The sequence below is a fragment of the Diabrotica undecimpunctata genome, chromosome 7 (assembly GCF_040954645.1).
Source record: "Diabrotica undecimpunctata isolate CICGRU chromosome 7, icDiaUnde3, whole genome shotgun sequence".
Classification (NCBI taxonomy): Eukaryota; Metazoa; Arthropoda; class Insecta; order Coleoptera; family Chrysomelidae; genus Diabrotica; species Diabrotica undecimpunctata.
Window position 1 is genome coordinate 34,952,612 of NC_092809.1, and position 17,459 is coordinate 34,970,070.

General features: G+C 37.6%; 1 protein-coding gene across 2 annotated transcripts in view; it reads left to right on the top strand.

The window, feature by feature from the left end:
* The window catches only part of Cln7 (CLN7/MFS domain-containing 8), a 68,790-nt gene that overhangs the window by 34,191 nt on the left and 17,140 nt on the right, over window positions 1-17,459 (top strand). The window contains exons 3-5 of one of the 2 annotated variants that reach the window (XM_072537055.1): window positions 10,305-10,548; window positions 13,579-14,050; window positions 14,105-14,618. In XM_072537055.1, the coding sequence (XP_072393156.1) occupies window positions 10,305-10,548; window positions 13,579-14,050; window positions 14,105-14,618 (1,230 nt within the window). The remainder of the gene's footprint in view (window positions 1-10,304; window positions 10,549-13,578; window positions 14,051-14,104; window positions 14,619-17,459) is intronic. The other variant, XM_072537056.1, reaches the window with a different exon arrangement.

Consider the following 17,459-nt stretch of genomic DNA (forward strand, 5'->3'; position numbering starts at 1 on the left):
TCGGACTCCTTGGTCATTGGGTAAAATAAAGTTAAAATTGGAAGTTGGAATTTGTTATAATGTTGTTTCATCAGGTACAAAAATTAAAAGATACCAAAAGAATATAGAAGGAAGAAAAATAAATATAACACATTTTCATTTCATACAATTTCAAATAAATATTTTAAACCAGGCGAATATAGCAAATGTTATAATATATTCTTGATGACTATAATACATTTTAAGGCTTTAACAAATTACACTATCACATTAGCTTGAGTAAACATGGTCCGTTGTAAACAAACAAAAAGATCTGTGCTTAAATAGGAAGTACTTGAATATTATCATTATAGATATGCGTTGAATAATGTCTCGTAAAATCAACATTCAAATCTGATAATTTTTTTTATAGTATTTACATGATATAGGTAGTTGAAAAAATTATATAATTTTTAAATTTTGTACAAAATAAAATCAACACTTCATAGTCGCTTTTATCGATTATATTCAATCAGTCGGTATTCAGTGATTTTTTCGACATTTTTTAAACAGATGATTATCGATGGGAGCCAAATCTGGAAAATTTCGGAGTTTTGGAGAAATGAGAAGTCTATTATCCCTCTCACGCGAAGCGAAGCAATGGCATGATTCGTGTTATTCTCAGTTTGCTCTATCAGAAAGAAATATTAAACACAAACAGTCCAAACGATTCTGCACATTAAAAATAATTAAATGTAAAACAAGAAAATGAAGACCGAAAGATAAACATGAACTTTAGCATAAGAAATGTCATGGTATTAACATTTATATCGGCGAAAAAATACAGCAACTGGTTAATTCAGAAATTCAGTTCAGTTTAAACAACACAAAAAACCGAACACATATGCAAATAATAGTAGAATGTAGAATGTAGAAAATGGGGCGGCCAATAGAGCCTGATACACTGCGACCTTTGCAGATCTATTGTGTTTCCCCCTTATTTTAAAGCACTTCATCTAGCTTGGTCCTCTTAATGAGACTCAACAGCCTTGATAGTGGCCTTTTCATGTAGCCTGGTGCTTCCGGTTTTTCCTCTCCGAGTTCTAGAAACCGCATTCGTGCGAGACCTTCGCAATGGCACAGAACGTGTAGAGCGGTTTCCTCTTCTTCCAGACAGAAACGACAGGTGTCCTCTTCTGTCAGGCCTATGAGACTCAGGTGTCTATTGAGTCTACAGTGCCCAGTGAGCAGACCCACTATCATTCTGACAGTCCTGCGCCTGTGCGAAAGTAAGTCTGCTGTAAATTTAGCCGAATGTCCTTTGATGAACTGTTTGGCCTGCCTCTGTCCTGGTGAGTTGTTCCACCACTCAAGAGACTTCTGTTGCACCAATTTGTGTATGGCTGCCCTTTTTATCGTATTTGCGATTCCAAAGAAGGGTTCCGGACCAACCAGTGGCGTAGATGCGCCTTCTCGGGCCAATTCATCGGCCTTCTCGTTGCCACGATGACCCTTATGTCCCGGCACCCAGGCAAGTGTCAACCTGTTTTGACTTCCCACCTGAGAGAGGACATCCAAACAGTTCCATACCAGCCATGAATCGACCTGTACCGAACTGAGAGCCTTTAGAGCCGCTTGACTATCCGAATAGATAACGATGGAGTCGTTATCTACATTTCGGCCGATTAGTTCCATAGCGCACCTGTGTATAGCAGCTAATTCGGCTTGAAATACGGTCGCGTATGTTCCTAGACATACCCGGACTTCCGTCCTTGGTTTTATGCCATATATTCCAGCCCCCGTACCTGTATCCGTTTTGGAGCCGTCCGTATACCATATTGAGTTTGCTGTTAGCGGCGGACCAGTTTCCCAGTCCTCTCTTTTTGGTATTATAATTTGAAAATTTTTGTTAAAACTATACCTCGTAACCATTCGGTCTACAGGCATTCCTAGAACGGGGTCTGCCTTTATGTCCTGGTATAGCCTTAAGTTATCAGCTCCCTGCATCATACTTATTGGAGCTTGGCCTTGGATCAACCGATGTACTGTTGATCTGGCTTCACTCTGTATGTATATATGCAGAGGTGGTAGGTTTAGCAGAACTTCTAGCGCGTCCGTTGGGGCTGTTCTCATGGCTCCGGTAACACTCAAGCATGCAAGCCTTTGTGTGCTACTGAGCAATCGAATCACCCCGAACTGTTGCGTTTTGTTCCACCACGCCACTGAACCATAAGTTATCATGGGCCTTATAACCCTTGTGTACAACCAGAGGTTCATTTTAGGATTTAACCCCCAATTCTTACCACACATTCGTCTACATGTGTTCAGGGCCATAGTGGCCTTCTGTGTGACTTTCTGAATGTGTGCATTCCATGTCAGCCTCTGGTCGAATATTACACCTAAGTACTTGGCCTGACTTGTGAATGGGATTTCTACTCCCTTGAGCACTAGTGGCTGTAAGCCTTGCAGTGCTCTTTTTCTGGTGAAGGGAACAACAGATGTTTTTTTAGGGTTAACCTTCAGGCCTTCTTCCTCACACCAGCTGTCCACAATCCTCAGAGCGACTTGAAGTCTCTCCGAAATTATTTTGGTAAAGCGTCCTCGGACTACAATTACCAAATCGTCCGCATAACCCAGACAGTAAAAACCCTCCCTGGTCAGTGTATTAAGTAGGTCGTCCATAAGCGTAGCCCACAGTAATGGGGATAAAACTCCTCCTTGTGGGCAGCCGCTTCCTGCCTTCGCTTCAATAGTGGCTTCACCTAACGAGGACACAATGATCCTGTTTGTTAAGGTCGCCTTTGTCCACTCGCATATGAAGGCAGGAACTCCTCTTCTTTTAAGCGCGTCCGTTACAGACTCGAAGGAGACGTTATTAAACGCTCCCTCCACGTCCAGAAACGTCGCCACCGCTATCTCCTTGTCATCTAGCGACTTTGAGAGCAGTCTGTTAAGATCATCCAGCGCCAAGTCAGTTGACTTTCCTGGCTGGTATGCATATTGGCGATCGCTAAGTGGATTCTCCATCAGCACGTCGTCCCTAATATACCTGTCTATCAATCTTTCCAGCGTTTTTGCTAGGAAAGAGGATAGACTTATTGGTCTGTATGACTTGGGGGTCTGGTCCATTACCCTACCAACCTTGGGGATATATGTGACTTTCACCCTTCGCCATGCGGTTGGAATATATCTCCATGCCAAACTAGCTTTGAAGATCTTTGTTAGATGCGGGATGATCACATCCTGTCCCTTCTGTAGCAAGGCTGGATAAATCCCGTCCATTCCAGGTGATTTGTATGGCTGGAATTTATTGATGGCCCACCTGACTTTTTCCGGTCTCGTGATGTCGGTAGCTAATTTCCAGTCCGCCTTAGTAGGCCTTCTGGGATGAGCTACCTCTACCGAAGGATTATTGTCAATGGATGAGCTGGGAAAATGTACCTTGGTGAGCATTATTAAGCTTTCCTCCAGGGTTTCTACATACGTTTCGTCCTCTTTCTTCAAGAGGCCGACCTGATTCGCAATACCATCCTTAGCCAGGACCTTGTGGATTCTGGAACATGCGGGAGCCTGTTCGACTTCCTCGCAGAACTTTCGCCACGAGTCTCTTTTGGCTTTTCGGATCTCCTTATTATATTGCGTCAGTTTTTCTCTATAAATGGCCCAGTCCTGGTTGAATTTGGCTTTATTGAATAGCCTTCTTACATCTGCCCTAAGCTTTTGTAAGTGTTCATTCCACCAGGGTGTGTTTTTCTTTCCTTTCTTTTCTCTCTCTGGACAATTCTCCTGGTAAGCGGCCAGAACAGCTTCCCTCACCGTTTCGACTGTCAGTTCGAGATCGTCCGTGTCTTTTATGGTGCCGATTCCTCCCTCAAGAGACTTCTCGAGTGAACCTCTATAGCCTTCCCAATCCGTCTCTCTCGGGTTCCTGAACCTTGCCACCATTCGAGTCGAAGTAATTAAATCAAATCGAATGTGCCTATGGTCGGAACATGAAGGTTCCTCTGACACATGCCAATTCTTTATAGTATCGTACGTTTTTTCACTGCAAAGTGTTACATCTAAGACTTCTTTGCGCGTGGCCGTAACGAAGGTAGGTTTATTTCCTATATTGGCTATTTCTAAACCCATGCTTAAGATGAACTGTAGTAAAGACTCACCTCGACTGTTGATGTTCGTACTCCCCCATGCCAGATGGTGGGCATTGGCATCACATCCCAGTATTAGATGAAGGTTCTCCCTTCGGCTGTAGGTTATAACGTCCTCTACTATGCCTGGGCGGAAGACCTTCTCTCCAGCGAAGTAGGCAGAACAGACCAACCATCTTTTACTACCTTCCTCGGTGGAAGCGGTTAAAATACCTGTAACAAAGTCTCCGGAGCAAAGATCCGGAATCAGTGTACAGTTTACTTCGTTACCATATACAATGCATGCTCGAGGTGTCTCTCCTTTCGCATCGTATAGTAACTTACCTTGTTGCGGCTTCAAGCCTGCAATCTTCCCTCCGTGGAGCCATGGTTCCTGCAGTAGGGCCAAGTCCAGGCCTTCCATGTCAAACCTTCTGCACAAAACCGCCGACGCAGCTTTAGCATGATGAAGGTTGACCTGCAGGACCTTTACTCTGCCTTCCTCTAAACTGAAGGCTAACTTTCGGGTTTTCCCGTGTCCTCTACCCCTTCCATGGGAGCGGCCACCCGCTCAGTGGCTTCTAGCCTTCTGGGCGGGTTTGTAGCACTCCCCTGCAAGTCGGTACGGACTTCTTTCGGGATTATTCCTTCTTTAGCTCCTTCCCTCGACTTATCATCCTTAGGGCGAGCCTTGTGTTTGGTCGAAGTGTTAACCTTCTTTGGCGCTGCTTTAGAGCTTTGCCCCTCTGAAGGTTTTACTTCTTTTCTTTTTTGCTTAGCCTTGACTGCCGAGGTTGCGGCAGTTACGCCTTGCAACGCCGATGGTCCGGCCTCTGCAACCTTCTTAATGTACCCATCATCCTTGACACGGAATTTAATTCTTCCGATGCCAAAGTAAGGACACATTTGAAGTTTGTTGAGTTCCTCAAAGGACTCTTTGTCCATTGAGAGGACCCATACCTGCCCTTTTTCTGCAGGTGTTTTGCCCAAAACGGTCCATATAAGGGTGTTGAGCTTTCGGTTGCTGACCCTTAATCGAGTCAGCACACTTTCCGCCCCCAACCTCTTTCCGTCCTCGTCTGGGATGTAGACAGTGCAAGAACACGGCCTCTCGACTTCACTCTCGTCCTTAGCCTGGAGGCTTGCACCTTCCCAAGGCTTCAGAGTGGGAGTAGTGTCCCTGAGCCATTGTGCGCTTGCACTATCCGCGCACGTCATTACCAGGTAACCGGGCTTGAATGTGCTCTTTAGCAGCCTGATTTGCGGCCCTTCTTCTGGCGTTCTCTCCAGAGCCTCCAAGATGGATGTTTGCACTGCCTTAAGCTTTGTGGGTTCCATCCTGACTCCAGGGAAGCCATCACATACTACAGCCACCTTTGCCGAGCAAAGGGCTTGTGTAAAAGTCATTTCTGACTTCCTCGGCCTCTTTTTGGCTTCCGCTGGCGGCGTACTGTGGTCCGACCTTTGTCGCTTCTTTGTAGACTTTTGCGTAGCCATTTCCAGCTTTTGCTCCGCCTTCTCTTTAGACTTAGGGGGATTGTCCTTTTGTCGCCCAAGCACCTTGGTGAGGTTGGCCTTGATCACCGAGCGCTTGGCTTCAATGTAATCCTGGCCTTTTCCCACCAGATCCCTTACTTTCTTCTTGGAGGCCCCGGCCAGCCTGGCCTTAATAACCTCCTCGTCTGTCATTAGATCCACCTCCTCTAGGGAGGTGACTCTGACCGCCTTCCTTTTGGTCGGCTTCGCTATCTGTATAGTAGTGCCTTCAGGGCTTTCTACTACGGGTTGTTCGGGAATATTGGTTTCCATATTATTTTCCATATTGTTCCCACGAGTAGCTAGGGAATTGCAGTCCACTCGAGCAGAGCCCCGCATGCCCGAGTAAGGCTAATTACTGTAAGGTGTCGCCTGGTTCCTTACAGGAATCGCTCTCGACCAACTACGCATGGCCATTCATCCTTCGCCGCGATGTCTTCCAGCTTAAATTGCGGATTTTTTTAAAAGCTGGTTTTCTCCATCTGGACTCCTCTGTCTGGGTTACCATTCCATAGCCAAAAGGTCCCCGTTTTTTGGCGCCGGGAATTCGCCATTCATCCTTCCGTGAGGATAAGGACTAGTCGGTGATGCATGCTGAGATGCAGTTGGGCTGGTCTTCTCTTCTAGTGGTATTTATTGGTGTCACCTATTTGGCGTCAGTGACCCCACCAGTGCCTCGCCGACAATTTCCGAGCTACGAGCTTCCTGTTGGGGTGTGAGGGGGCGGGAAGTTGGATAGGGTGAGTCGGCTACTCCTAGATAGTCTGTCGAGGAAGGCTCGAAAAGTGTGTGTGTGTGTGTGTGTGTCAGGATCGAGGGCGGGGTCCCCGCACCGGCAGACGCGTCTAATGCGTAAGACCCCACCGCCGCCGGGTTTTGGAGTTTGGCGACTGAGATTAGAGAAATTTGGAGTAGCCGTAGGGAAGTTGGAAGGGTAAACTAAAAGCTGAAGGCGAAGGCGCCGCAACTGTTCGCCTCAATTGCCACGCCTTTCTTGCGTCCAGCGGCGGTGTCCGGCGGCCACCCGGTGCACAGGTGCTGGACGCTTAGGGACTGTGTTTAGTTTCACTGGTCGTGCTCCCCTCACAATTTCAGGGACCAAGACCAGTTACTCGGCCCTCCCACCAACGTCGAGGAAAAATTACAGTCCCGGGGAGGGCAAATAATAGTAACAAACACGGATCGACAATTACAAAGAATTACTGATCGGAGACAAAGGAGGTCTCTTAATGTGACTATAGTTCAGTCTATCTGTGAAAAAATCATCGATTTCATAGAAAAATTTTATACAGCTTTTTCAAAGTTCTAAAAGGTATATTCAGAACAATCTATCAGAGGAGTAGATTATGACAAATCTGTGAAGACGTAAAGTTAATTTTGTTTTGTTGTTTTTTTCCACAATCATAAAAAGTAAAAAATCATTTTTTGCTTATAAAACGAGTCTTATACATTTTAGAGAAAAACTGTTCAAATAAAAGTTATAGATGTTAACATGTTCTTTAATATGCTGGTTTCCAAATTAGAATGCATAAATAACTGACCGAGATAATTGCAAAAACCCGTATTTTGCAGTAACTTATAAATGTTAATATCTTTGTTTTTTTGCATAATGACATAATAATGTAACGACTTGAATGAAATTATGGCAATTAATGAGATATTGAAGTGTGCTAGATCTCAGCCAGATCGACCAAATAGTTTATAAGTAAGTTATTTAATTTCTTAAATTTTCAGGTGAATTAAAGAAACTTTAAGATTTTCTTAAAATTGTTAGAAATTAAAAAAAAACTGTTTGAAAGAGGGCTGATATTTTAGCTCATAAACATTTATAATATTTTATTATTTTTTGTTACGCGTTTGTAAGTAGACTCACTGAAAATCTGGTAAAAAACACCATTTTTTTTAAATCCTTCTATGAGCAATAATAACCAAGATGGCAATATTTTCTTAAAATCATATTTCCGTTGTTTATTAACGATAAAAGCTGAACATTTAACGGATTATAAATGAAGATCTAGATGTTATAATGCAATTTATAGATGGCATATACAGAGAATGTGTAAAAGGTTATAACCCGTTATAGTGATCTTACTCGTAAAATAGTGCCACGTTAAAGTGGAGGGGAGAACTTTCCTACCCCGTTTTTTTAAAAGGAAGCTCAAATTGAAGCGCGCTGGAAAAATTTGTATCTCGGCCTCTATGACATGCACAACATTAATTTTTTTTAAATCTAGGTAGCTCGAGAAATAATGAGAACTGGTCTACTTTCACCTCCCGGAAAAATTAAAAAATCGAGGAAAAATAAATTAATTAATTTCCTTCCATAAAAAAGTTATTGAATTTTACTATTATTTAGTAATAAATATTTAAATTTTAATAATCAATGTATATTCTTTATATAAATATGGAATATTAATTATAAATTAATACTCCAAATACTCCTGTTTATAATATTTTTGTCCTTTAGAACAAGAATTAATAATAATTATTATATATTTATATAAATAATATGCATAATTAATAAAATTGAAATTCTTACGAAATAATAGTAAAATTAAACTTACCTAATTGATCCAAATTGATTTTTCGGGGATTTTCCGATTTTTCCGATAACGAAAATAACACAATGCTTATTATTTTATCGAACTAACGCAAATAAAAAAAATCAAGTTTCTACAAGCCATAGAAATAGAAACCAAGATATTGCAAATTTTTTTCAGCGCTCTATAATTTGAAGTTCCATTCTTTAAAAAAAACGGAGCTTGGACAAGTGGTCTTTCCAACCAGTACCATCACTTTAACGCGTTATACCTTTTAAACCCTTCTCGGTATATACCATCTTAAAATGGATCATAAAATTTAGATCTCCGTTTATAATCTGTTCAATTTTCAGCTCTTACTGTACAATAAAATTGTCGCTTTACTAAACAATAAAATTGTCGCCTTGATTAATATTGGTTATAGAAGATTTTGTTTTTTCTTTATCTTTTCAGTGAGCCTACTTACAAGACGCTTGACAATTTCAAGAAAATATCAAAGTTATTATAAATGTTTATAAGCTAAAAATTCAGCCCAAAACTTAACAATTTTGATAAAATGTTTTGATGAAATTTTTTTAATATTTCTTTTATCTTAAAATTTAAACTTTAAAAAATCGATTGCGATCTGCTATATATATATATATATATATATATATATATATATATATATATATATATATATATATATATATATATATATAATTCTAAAATCACTGTTTGGGCAGGTAGAGTTGTTTAATCGCTCTCGGGGATAAACAACTTGAATGAAATACAAAAAATTTGATCGATCTATCTGATTTAATACACTTCAATAACTCATTAATTGCCATAATTTTAAGTAGTTATATTACATGTAATTATGCAAAAAACAAAGTTATTAAGGTTGTTTTTTCATTAATATCGGTTAATTGTTTTTCGTCAATTTATTTTAATAAACTCGCAAAACTAAAGAAATTTTTAAAATCTACAACTGTTATTTGAGCCATCTTTAAAACGTTAAGAAACGTTTTATAGGCAAAAATGATTCTTTCACTTTTTATGATTGTTTAAAAAAACGAAGCAGAATCAGCTGTACGTCTTCAAGGATTTGTCGTCAGTTATCCCAAATATACTTTTTAGAACCTTCAAAAACCCGCATAAGATTTTATCAGCTATTTTCTTTACCGGCCTACTATGTATGAAATATAACATTGTTAAAATGTCCACTGCGGTTTCTCTGGGTGGCGCGTATCCGAAGTGCCCAATCTTCCATAACTCCATGATGCATAAATCTGGCTGAAGTTGATCGATGACATGAGTTATATTGGCTTTGAGGGGACCTGTAGTGTGTAGCTTATTCGCATATAACTGCAACCTAAGAAAACCCCACAGTAATAACGAAGTCAAATCGCATGATTTCGGTGGCCAGTTTACATCATCCTCACGTGAGCGGGTCATGTCCTTAATTCGTTCGTGCAGAATGTTCATTGTTGCACGTAGCTACGATAGCGCCATGCTGTTGGAACCACATATCGTTGGTGATAATATCATATAATTCACGTCAAAATAAGTTGGTAGTCATCGACTTATAACGCTTGGCATTGGCTGTGATGGCCTAGTCTACATCCTTCTTAAAGAAATATGGACTGATAACGCCGCCAGCCCAAAAGCCACACCAAACAGTGAGTTTTTTGGTTGAATTGGACGCTCTTGGATTATTGAGGTATCCATTAATCAAAAAATGAGCCTTATCAATGAAGATGATTTTTCGATGACAATTAGAGTCAGTTTCCAACTCTTCCAGACACCATTTAACGAACATACGTCGTTATCTTTGGTCGTTCACCTTCAATTACTGTGTGTACCCAAATTTATCCACCACACTGTGAATATTCGTCTCGATAGGACCATTAAGGCGACTTTAGAATGAGCGAAGCGCGCGGTATGTTGCCCGAACAGAACACCCATGTTGATAACACAATTTTAATAGACTGGATAAATGACAGTGAATTGGATACTTGTAGTTGCAATAATGTCGCCATTACGAACTGTCAAAATTCGGAGTCTCGATTGGAAGATCCATAATGTATTTATATTGTAAAAACATTTTCAAACTTTTCCTTAATGATCTATCTTTGTACATATCTTTCTAACTCTGTTTCAGATAGATCCTACAGCAAGTAAAGAGTTTATGGGTTTTATCATAGCAGCTAACCCTTTCGCACAGATGATCTTCTCCCCATTGGTGGGATGGTGGACCAACAGGCTGGGTTCGATCAGATTACCACTGATATCTTCTTTAACTGTGTTCATGATTTCCAGTGCAATATATTCCTCCCTGGAGCTTTTTCCCTCCCACAGAAAGCACTGGATGCTATGGTCCAGGTTTTTAGTGGGCGTTAGCTCAGGTAAATAAGAATATTTGGTCCTTATACTTGAAAATTGAAGATAGACAATAGACTAATCACTAAGTGGCAAAATGTTGATTTTCAACTAGTAAGTTCTTTTTGTTTTGACATATATACAAATCGTTTTCTTTTTCGTCTTCATTCCAGGATTAAGGCACTTTTTCCCGTTTAGGCACTAAACTTTGCTTAATTTTTTCTTCGTTTTGGTTTGTAACTTAATATTTGTTTATAGTAGAGTATCAAAAATGTAGACACTAAATTGTAAGAAATGATAATTGAGTTTTAACTACAATATTGTTGCGAGATTGTGATTGAATAACCCCTCAATAAAGGCTTGTCGACGGTTTCTAACTTTCAAATCTGGCCACACCTTAGTCCTGGATATTTTTCATGTAATGTCTTCACCACAAAATAATATATTCTTTTTCTATAAGAATACTGTTCCTATTTCTTTTCATATATTTATTGCTCATTTGCATGGGCGTTGGAAGCCGTGTGCCAGGCGGTGCAATTGCACCCCCTTGGCCGGGAAGAAAGTACATGGCTATACATGTATATTTCTATATTTTATTTCTTAATGTACGTAATAATACATGTGATATTTTGGGTATCATTTCGAAAAAAGAAAGCATGGAATATTCTCCGAATAGCATACTTAATCCTCTACAATTTTTTCAACAGACTTATCCGGCTTACTTTTACATTCTTTGAATTGCATTAGAATTCTTGAATACTTCTTTTAGACACTGTAGTCAAATCGCTACATATAGTTACAACTTCATTGACCAACATATTTTTATTCTTTTCACAGAACCCACAATACACATTGTATATAAGTTTTTTCACCTTCCGAAAAATTTTTCCTACTGCGTTTCTTTTGACTATTTTCGCCTTCCGTATTTGTCAAAACTCTGTCAAAACTCAAAACCGTATTTACCGCTTTAAATTAACTATAGTACTGATGTATTTCAGTAATAGCAAGAACAAAGTCGTTATTAATAAACCAGTTGTCGATAGACACTATAATCGAAATTCAAAAACAATTAAAAAAAAGTGAAATTGTGTTTAAGAGTAAACTAAAGCATCTATTGTTTGTAAATGTAAAATTTGAGTGTTGATAAAATCAATGATTTATTAAATGACATTAAAGTTTTTAATTCCATAACTTTTCTTTTGTCTGAAATATGGAACTCCTCAGCGTCTATCATTTATTACTCATTACTGTATACCTGATTTTTATCTAGCGGCAAATTATTATCGCTTACATATTTGGGTGATATTGCAACATAGGTAAAAAACATTTTGTCTTATAATATAATAAGCCTTAACAAATATTTTAGTGATAATCATTTTGAAATAAATTAAATTTCAGTTAAAGCATATTTAAACTAAAAGTCAGTATGTATTGTTAAACTGCTATAGATCTCCTTCTGGTAATGTGATTTTAGTAATTTTCAAAATATGTTAAATATAATATAGAATTTATTCTTTACATTTTCATTATTATCTTGTATTTATGTTTAATTACTTCATTTTGATTAGCATCATGTTTCATTATAATGGACTAAAAAAACAAAAAACAGGATGGAAACAGGCACTCCGGTTATTCGATTTGATTCAATTCGACTCGATTCGATTTTATTTAGTTTTATTTAATTATTTTATTTAATTTTAACTTTATTTAATTTTATTTATTAGTATTTAATTTTATTTAATGTTATTTAATTTTATTTAATCTTATTTAATTTTAACACTATGGGACAGAGCTGGAAGTATAGATGTACAACGTAGATACAAGGTGGAGAACATCAAGGTCTGGGTAAGAAATAGAAGAGTAGAATGGAACGATCATATAAGCCGAATGACATCAAATAAAGTAGGAAAGACCGCAAGAGAGGGTCCCCCAATAGAAAGACGAACATTAGAAAGACAACGAAAACGATGGAACGACAACTTACTAGAGGCACATTGAAAAACAGACAGAGTCATGCCTACATAAAAGACGAAGTTATTTAATTTTATATAATTTTATTTAATTTATTTTATTTTATACAAATAATTTAAAATCAAAATTACCCAAATGGATCCAGTCGTTCTCGAGTTGTTATAAAAAATATATTACATAAAATAATAATAATAATAATAATAATAATAATAATAAGCGTATAGGTATGTATATTATCTGTATTACTGTATACGGCAAGGTTCCTGCCCGCGTCTCGATTTTTCGAGTCACACTTAAGATGATTTCGGGCCCCTGCAAAAACATCATACCAAGCGATAAGAAATATTCACTTCAAAATCTTAAAAATATCAGATCTTGTGCATCCGGTATATCGACATTTAAGGGTTTATCACAAAATTTGTAATTGATACAATAATTTCACCTCTTACACTTCTTCACGTAAATTAGTTTACTTACTTCAATTAGATTAATTAACAAAGTTTAATTACTTCGTTTAATTTGAGCATACTGTATGCATATTTTGCATTTTTGTTAGTCCCTATAATCCGATGTCCAAAATATTCAGTTGCATTATGGCAGATACTAAATATTTGTTTAAAAATTTCTTAGCGCTAGGGAGAGAATAGTAGTACATATAATTTGTAAAAATTCTTCAATACACGTAGCGCTACCTACATAAACTATAAAAAAAATTGTACTCCACTGGAAGACTAAGAATACCGCAGAATGGTCATCATCATTTCTTGGAATTTAGTGTCTACAATTTCGAAACTATACTATACTTAATCGAGTTATGCCCATTCTCTTTCTATTTTTGTCCGTGTTCTGTAATCTTTCAGTTTATAATAATTGATCGAAAGGATATTCCATTTTTTGTATTGTAATGCCTTTCTCTCTGAGAAATCTCGTTCTCTTATTGTATCGTTTTCTGTATTGAAACGCCATAACTTTACTTTTTTTATCAATATTTTCATGTTGAGATTCTTGCACGCGGGATATATTTGTAGATGGAAGAAAGTATAGTTAATTTAATTCTATTGTTATAATAAACTCTTTTTTTGTAGCAAGTGTGGCAGCATGTAGATCCTACCTTTCGGCAGCAACTCGGTATTCAGAACGAACAAAGGCAGTCTCTATGATTTCGCTAGCTCAAATTATAGGTTTCATAGTGGGACCCGCAGTGCAAGCCGCTCTAGTGCCGCTTGGCGGCGAAGGAGTTTGGCTGATCCAAGGCAAGCTAAAACTAAACATGTACACAGCTTCTGGTTGGCTCAACGTCTTCCTAACATTATTCAACATGTACTGTTTCTTTCCATCGATGTTCAAGGAGCACAAAATCGCTGTCAAAGAAGCATTGGTGCAGACAGGTAAAGACAATGTGAAAGAAATGTGGAAGGAAGAGAATATTAGTTACGTATCGGCTTGGTCTACCATCGTTGCATTTTTTGTGCTAGTTTTTAATTTTATGTTGCTGGAAACGTTGGGTACTCCACTTACCATGGACCAGTTTGCTTGGTCTAAGAGTGAAAGTTTATGGTGAGTATAAAAATTTGGATTATCTTAGAGCTCTAATGTCGTTATTGTTTCTAGGTACATGGGGATTTTAATGTCAGTGGGTGCAGTGGTGGCAATCATGACGTTTGCCTCCATCGCTCCATTGTCTCGTAGATTTTCCGAGACCAAAATAATGATATGGTTCGGCTTCTTCCTGATGGTGCTAGGTCGCTTTAGCATGATCCCTTTCTCGGGAGATACCCCCAAAATATACGATTCTAACTTCAAATTGGAATTGAGCAGCTACTGTGATACAATTTTTAAAAATAAATCATCAGAACTTAACGTCACCAGAATGCAAGAAACGTTAAATTCATTCGGAGTGTACTTAGAGATTAACGCGAAAAACGAAAGCTCAGTAAGGAATATGACGTTTAATTGTGGAGAAGACGTGTTGGGATGTCCCAGTAATCAAAAATGGTGTAGTTATACACCGGCGCTTGGTTTGGCCCAATTCATTTTGGGGTACCTGTTCACGTCTTTCGGTTATCCTATTGCTGTTACGTTGCTACAGACAATATTTTCTAAATTATTAGGATCCAAACCACAGGTAAGGTAAAATAATTCGTAGTTTGTAGAAAATTTGTAACATCTCGAAGGACAATTTATTATTAAAAAAAAAATTACCTTGCGTTGCAGGTTTCTCTTTCTAATGGTGCTAAGTCTGTCTTCAGATATTGTCTATTATAATGTCAACAATATCATGTTGAAGCCGCTCGAAACAAATCCTCCACCTGAAAAACCGTCTATTGTCTTTCTTCTTCGACTTTTCTCTGAGAAGTGAGTCACAGTATAATATACTTAGGTCCTCCCACGACATGACTAAAGTTTTTTTGTGTTTTATATTTAATTTTGTTTAGCAGTTTCCTCTCTTGGTAATGTGACGTTCATGATGTCTTCAGAATGCGACAATAGCTGAAAATGCTTACAATCTTATTTCTAAAATTCAAATTCTCACGTTTGGACAGCAAAACTGTGGTCAAATATAATATTTAAGAGTCCTTTTGCTGAGATTTTCGCACAGTTTACCACATTTGAATATTTAAATGTTTTCTTTTATGACTTTGAACAGGTAGTTATCCATTTTTTCTTGTAAATTGCGTAGGTATAAGGTGACTTTGGATGACCCCCTCACTGTCTCTCGTAATCACAAGCCATGCCCCAACCACGTGACAATTCTTCTTTCTTATTTGTCCAATGGATAGTACTAAATATTATCATTTCACTGGTTTTCAAATAGTTCCTCCTTTTTATCATACTACATTTTGAGCGATCAAATACGACATACTTACGCATATAAAGACTGGACCGTTCTGCTTGAATTATTAACTGTTTATTTTTTATAAATTTATGATTTAATTGCATTCATTTATAGAAATATGCCTTATTGTTACTGAAAATTGTACAATTTTATGGACAAAGCTTACAAAAAGATAGAAAAATAACAATAACAATTAAAAATTTATTGAAATTACATACATAAATACACAATCCATTGCAAAAGTTTAAATTGCTGCATGTGATATCCAAATATATAAAAAATACTTTAGTTGCTTGTACATAAACGTACTGAAATTCCTTAGTTATTCGTTAAGAAACTCTTCGACTGAATAATATGGTCTTTCAGATAGATAGGCTTTTGTCATTTTGCGGAACTTAGAAAGAACTTGCGGAAAGAAGTTGCAGATTTAAGTTGCAAAGGGAGATGGTTGTATAATTGTTTTTGCCGAATATAATATAGATTCCTTTACTAACTCAGTGGAAGGGATCGGTAAATACGCATCAAAGGTTGAATTTCTGGTGGAGTACCTAGTAATGATTAGGTCTTACTGGAAAAACATGTGTTTACGAATTAAATAAACAGTTTCTAAAATATATAAAGTAGGACGAGTTAAAATCCCGTGATTTTTAAAGTAGCTTCTGCAATGTGTTATTCTACCGAGGTCAAAAAGATACCGTATTGCTCTTTTTGGTAATTTAAAAATAACATCAGATTGGTACTGGAATCCCAAAAAGGAAGACTACATCGAAAATGAGACTCGAACAAAGAAAAATATGTTATTTTGAAAGACACTAAATTGATTTCCTTCGAAGCAGATCTTATTGCATAGCAGACTGAGCCTAGTTTCTTACTTTAACAAATCGATATGAAGATACCACATAAGGTTTTAGCAAACAGCAACCATTTAAGGTTGCTGTCTATGAAAATACCAAGAATTTTACAGAATCAACGATACTGACCTGGCTGTTATTAAGAAGCAGAGCTTGAAGAGCTCCTTTTATAGGATAATGCTACTGTCTGATCCACGTTAAAAGAGAGTAAATTAACGTCGGACCAGGTTTTTATTTTAAGTAGATCAGAAGTTATAGTTGCATGAAGAGTTGCAATATTAGAGTTCCTCCTGGTGATACTGATATCATCAGCAAAAAGAAAAAAATTTCCATTGATTTTTAAGTTAGTGATGTCATTTATAAAGATAAGGGAAAGTAGAGGACCCAATACTGAACCTTGTGGTACTCCACATACAATGCTTTTGTGACTAGACTCAGTATCATTTGCTCTATTTAGTTGTTTCCTATTCCCCAAGTAAGATTAGAACCAATTCAAAGAAATTTATTTTTTTTATCAAAATGTGATTTATACAATCAAAAGCTTTGGCATAGTCAGCATAGTAGGCATGTAGTACAGAAAACATAGCATCACTGGTACATCTATTAGATAAAAAGCCTAACTGACTTTGTGGTGCAATGTTGTTTTCAACGAGAAAAGACATAAGTCGGGCTTTTATAAGTCTCTCAATAATTTTGGATGGGACCGGTAGTAGGAAAGGAATCATTAATTAGTGAGACCAGGACTTCCAACATATTTTTTTGGAAGATTTAGCCCATCAGTACTACAGGAAGATTTGCTTTTGATACTACTGATTGTTCACGATTTTCTTCGCTATGTGATCTAATCTATTATCCTTGTTACGTCCCTCCACACATATTCCAATTTTTTTTTATTAGGTATTTCTTATTCTTTTATTTTTATATTTAATTCTTTAATTAACGTGTGTGTATGTCTATATATACGTAAACTAAGACGGCCCTGAACGCACCGCCCCTCTGAGACTTAAGGGAAGCGAAGCTACCAGACTACACGCACCTCAGTCTTGTATAAATGCTCCAGTTTTTTTTGTTTAAACTCAACCACGCAACTTTAAGAAGATTCTGCCCCCCTGAGTTTTCCCAGTGCACTGTGGAAGCAGCAGAAGTGTTAGTTCAACATCACAGGTACCGTAATTTGATTGCATACACACACAATATTGATATTAATTGATAAATTTTACATGCAACTTATTTTCGTATAGAAATAATACCAGCACCTAAATAAACATTATGAACGAGT